Source organism: Cynara cardunculus (genome assembly GCF_001531365.2).
Source record: "Cynara cardunculus var. scolymus isolate 2C chromosome LG 16, CcrdV1, whole genome shotgun sequence".
Classification (NCBI taxonomy): Eukaryota; Viridiplantae; Streptophyta; class Magnoliopsida; order Asterales; family Asteraceae; genus Cynara; species Cynara cardunculus.
Genome location: NC_037543.1, coordinates 6,865,518 through 6,871,037, shown reverse-complemented (window position 1 = coordinate 6,871,037; position 5,520 = coordinate 6,865,518). Strand labels below are relative to the sequence as shown.

At 34.2% G+C, this 5,520-nt stretch overlaps 1 protein-coding gene across 1 annotated transcript; it reads right to left on the bottom strand.

Moving 5' to 3' along the window:
- Positions 1 to 3,986: 3,986 nt before the first annotated feature.
- Positions 3,987 to 4,358, bottom strand: LOC112529661. The gene has a single exon (XM_025141000.1). It carries the CDS (start codon positions 4,356 to 4,358, stop codon positions 3,987 to 3,989), a length of 372 nt encoding a protein of 123 aa, XP_024996768.1.
- Positions 4,359 to 5,520: the final 1,162 nt, after the last annotated feature.

The following is a 5,520-nucleotide window of genomic DNA, read 5'->3' as shown; positions in this document are numbered from 1 at the left end:
TTTAAATATATTGGATTTTAAACTGTCATACAATTTTTTTCATCGATAGTCTGTAATTGGAACCATCACTCTTATTTATTCAAATTATTGATATGTAAAGACCAAGTGTAACCGATATTATCGTTAAATCTTATCTTATAAAATCAGTAGAACTTCAAAATCGTTAAAATTCATGGCTCCTGCCGCATTACGCGGGTACACAACTAGTAATATAGTATATATATATATATATAAAGAGAGAGAGAGAGAGAGAGAGAGGATCAAGCACGAAGGATGTCAAAATGAGAGAATGTAAATGACATATGATTTTGCATTGAAATCACAGCGTGGGCAATGCATACTAACTGTGTTGATGTATTATCTGAGTGATGTTGAAAAAGGTGGCAAGACAGTTTTTCCATCAACAGTTATATGTTAATGGATTTCATCTAATTAATGAAGTTTATAACGTTAACTAATAGGAGGCTTCTAGTCATASAACATCAAAAATAGACAATGATCTGTTCAAATGTACAGTGAGCGAACGATTAGAAAATTGGCTAGCTTTGTGTATATCTCACTCTCTCCGGATTCCACTTGGTGGGATATATTGTGTTTGTTTGGTTTAGTTTGGGTCTCTCTGTTCGACTGTTCCTCTACTAGGTTGGTTTAATTTGGTCTAAAACGGTTGTGCCACTAGAATACACAACATTGAAACCAAGAGAAGGAGATGCAATGTTGCTTCAACGTCTCTTGATCCAACCAAGTTTTACAGCTTCAACTTCTCTCAGTGCACAAAATAGGCTCCCATTTTCCATGTATTCGTATACAATAAATTGGGATTCATTTATCAACAAATTTTTTTCCTCTACCCAGACCGATGAAAATATTTATGTGTACGACACTTCCTTCCTTGTTGAAAATGATTCCAGGCCAAGTACAATAACTTGAAGCAATGTTACACGTCCACCAATGGATATCTAACCCACTATGTGGACGACAACCTACTTTGCGGATAGCTCGGAGTTACCGCATTTGAACCTCCGTAGCCATAAGAAGATTTTTATCCCTCTTTGATTTGAACCTCGGACGAGATCTCTAGCCATTTGACTTTTAGAATCAAGTTCAAACACCTTTATGGTTAACTTTTACGTGTTTTGCTGGTTTTGTGGGACCGGGACCGGGACCGGTTATAGACCAGTCCGACCCAAAATATTTAAAAAAAAGCCATTTTTTTTTAAAATATAGCTGTTAAACTGGTCGTTTGACCTTTTTTTTTGTATTTTTTTGGCATCTAAACACTATAAATATGTGACAAGGTTGAGAGATTTACATACCAACTTCTCAATTCGCAAAAAAACGCAAAAAACGTTCACAATTCTCGGTTTCTCGYTATATTTTGTGAATTCGACTYRTATTCATTTCTCGTTTCCACTTCACAATTCGCAGTTCTTTCTCTCTTTGTCTTACAAAATGACCGATCAACAACATGATGCATCAAACGAACAAGTTGCCCAAGTTCTCGTCGAACACGGACGAAAGTCCAAGACTTGAAATCACTACAACCTGGTGGTCCTCACGAACGGGAAAAGAAAGGCACAATACAAAATATGTCTTACAAAAAGGTTTTTTTTTACTGTAAATAAAAATAAAACATCAAGAACACAATTCTTCTATAAATGAAATAAACATAACTTATCATGAATGCTGGCATTGAAAAATTCAGAACAATGGCATGGAAGTGTTGTTAGGTTTATACAAATTTTTAGGTGATTTTTAACAAAATATTAAAAGAAAACATAACATTTTACAAGTGGATTCATATGAATTTTAGTATTTGTTCATAATTTATGACTCATATCAATTAATAATTAATAACTAATAGCAATTAATAATAACGAACGCATTATTATGAACCCATTTTATAAAGACGTTATGGTTATGAACACGTTCTTATGAACTTAATTTGATAATTATGCAATTCAGATTAATATGGTGAACAAATTGAGTGTGTTTTGGAAAAATTTCACATATGAATCTGCAATATGTTCACTTTAAACCACAATGGTGGTGCTTGATTGGTTTGAGTTTGACTCCAAAGGTTAAAAGTATCAGGAGGTCTCAGGTTCAAATCCAAGGAGGAATAAAAATCTCTTTATGGCCACATATGTTCAAATGCGTGACTCCGGGCTATCTGCAAAGCAGGTGGTCGTCTTGGGATTTGTCGGCTCACATAGCGAGTTGAATATCCAGGTTAATAAAAAAATGTTCACTTTAATTAGCCATTGTTCACGTTAAAATTAACATAATTAATCTATAATCTTGAAATACGATCATATGATTAAGATCTCTAAAAATATGCAAGTAATAATTTATAACATCTCATTAAATATATACCATAAAAGTAACTTAAGATATATCAGATTTTCATTTTATTTTAAATTTATTTAATTCATGTCTCTCTCTGCTTACATGTATTCATATGATTAATGGACATGAATGAGACATGAAAATTTGGGATAGTTGATCTTTATCCTTATAGACCCGCATGTACATAATCCTTTCCAATCTCAGAACATAGATAAAACTTAAAAGAACCATCGTCGGAGGTTTCCACTCGAATTCGATCACCATCGAGTTGACATTGATCCGAATCCGTTTTTAATAGATGGAGGGAGTTCGGGCACGACTCGACCGATCCTCGATGTGGTACGGACCAGCCACCGTGTTCATAGACTTGGTAAGGAAGAAATCGGTCCATGTAATGCCGCCTAACACCGTCACCACTGTTGACAATAATAACCACCATCACCATCACCATCACCATCACCATCACCATCACCAAGCTACCGTTGGTAGTAATGGAAATTGTTCTAACGATGGTAATGAAAACGAAACGCTAATTTTTCACTCTATAAATGGATTCCTCCAACACAAATAAATGGTTGGAGAATAGAAATCAAGAACAAGTTGAGGTTGGTTTTAGGGGTGTTTGGGATTTGCTTATTTAAAATAACTTATGTTTTTTTTGTAAAAGTGTTTATCAACTTATGTGGTATCAAACCAGAGTTTTATAAAAAGTGTTTGAATTAGCTTATAACGGTACCAAAAAACAAAAAACTGATAAGTTGTTTTTTAGTGTTTGACAAATTTTGCTTATATATATGTAAAATGACCAAAAAAGACAGATTTCCATTTTATTGACTTATGGGAGTCTTTAGGATTACTTATTAACTCATTCGATTTTTTAACATGTAAAAATTTATTTTTCATCATTTATAATAATATATTTGACAAAAATTTATATCAATAAGATTAATAATTAACAAATATTAATAAAACAAGGTTAAATGGTAAACTAGTAATAAGTAGTTTTTCATAAGTTATGAATGATTAACTTATCAAAAACTGCTTATTACCGGTTTGGCACCGGTATAAGCAGTTTCATTTTTTCTCATCTAAATGCTAGCATTTAGCTTATCACCGGCACCAAACTGAAATAAGTAAAAAAAACACCTATATTAAGCAATCCCAAACACCCCCTAACTAGATGTATAGATCATAAGAATGTATCTAACATGTTTCAGAAATTCCAATGAGTTATTTAACATGTTTTGGAATGTTCAAAAATTTATTTGTTCTAAAAAGTTGTTCAAAAATTTATTTGTTCCAAAAAATTGTTCAAAAACTTAATTATTTCAAATATTAAAGTCTATTGGGTTTTTTTAAACTTTTTTCGGAATAAAAAAAATAGAATAACAAGAAATAACAGAAAAATAGTTATATATTATTGAAAACTTCAAAAAGTATTAGAAGAAAAAAAAAAGTAAAAAAAAAAAGCAATACATAAAAAAAACAAAATTAAATAAATCATCCAACTTGAATCCCCTGGATATATACATACAAAAATGTATATGTATATACACCCACCACGCACCACCTTCAGCCATCCATCCAGTCATCTTCCTTCCATGCCAGAAACTAACCCACCAGTACGTAATCCAAYTTCACCCGAGCCGGAGCAATCGTCGGAGATGTTGGGTGGCGGAGTCATCAAAACCGCCATGATCTGCCGCCGCCATGGCCATGGAATCTTGCTGTTTCTTGTTGAAAAACGATGGGAGAGGTAGAGACCTGGGTGAGGGAGAATGAAAGAAACCCGATCCTGCATACGAGTCGGAGTCATCACCATCGTTGACTCTTCCGGGTGTTGAACCCATTTTCTCCGGCAGCCGTCTGAGGGGCTGCAATTTCCGGCAACCACCATTGTTTATGGGTCTTGAATAAAAATCTCCGCCATTTGGGGTATAATCAGCGATGAAGTTGGGCGGAGGAAGATCGAYGAAGCAGTCATGTGGGTGCAACACCTCCGTACCCATCAGCTTCCTTGCGAAAAGGAGGTGGGTATGGAGATAAAGGAAGAAAGAAAACTAATTTCTAAAAGAGAACCAGAAGAGAAACAGATGATGAAAACTGTGTCTAAAAGTATGGATTCTTGAAACCAAAGTAGAATCATCGTTCGACAAGATCGTTGGTGGTGGCAGGATCTGCAAAGACTCGAATGAGAACTGTGAATCAAATCTATACTACATTATAAAGCATTTGACAAAACTCTTAAAAACCATTTTTTATACATGAAATATTGTTTATTGATTCATATTACTTAAAATTCAATATTACAAGTATATTGTGCGTAAGTACAACCTATTAAAGTTTCATGTTTGAATTTGTGTAACTAACTGTGGATAATTAAAATTTAATATTATCGTTTTCACAAAAACACAAAAACCCGTATTATAACATTGACTGAGACAAAAAAAAACGAACCACTAAAATCAAGATGTATCTCGCTGCATTATGCGAGTACCCTTCCAGTTTTAATAACTTTTAAAGATCTCACTTGTCGATAGTAAGATCTAAAGTTTGTCCAAGGGAGTTATTCACATGGACTGGTGGATGCCAAAGACCACAAAGAAGAAAGATGTTAAAGTTTGTACGTTTATGCTATACGGTGTACACGTTAGGGTTCGTTTGTTTTTTGCTCAAACAGCTTAACGAGTTTAATGCTTGGTCGGATTGAATCAGTTTAGAGTGTTGAAATGTCACTGCAATAGCAGTACTGTTAGATTTTAGATTATGTTATGTGCATTTAGGTGTCTCATTCAGGGTTGGTTTTCTTAGAAAATGGTAGTTACATCATACTAGATCCCTTCAATCCAGAGGTATCGTTTTCGCATTAATTAGAGTTCATTTCTGTCTCTCAATCGTACGCTTCTTTGCATCTTATCTTCAACTAAACAAGAACCAGTACCATATCTTAATTTCTTATCCCTAACAAAGATATATAAAATGGACACATGAGTGTGAAAACCGTTCTGAAAATGAAGAAAGCCAGAGAAGATACACTCAACGTGATAATTCTAGACACACCCTTCTCATTGTCGGCCGAGACTTTGGATCTGTGACAATGCATGCCAGTGCTACATCATAAACACGAAGAAGTTCCTTTTGTATCCGCGTGTTTGTTGGATAAGTGAGTCG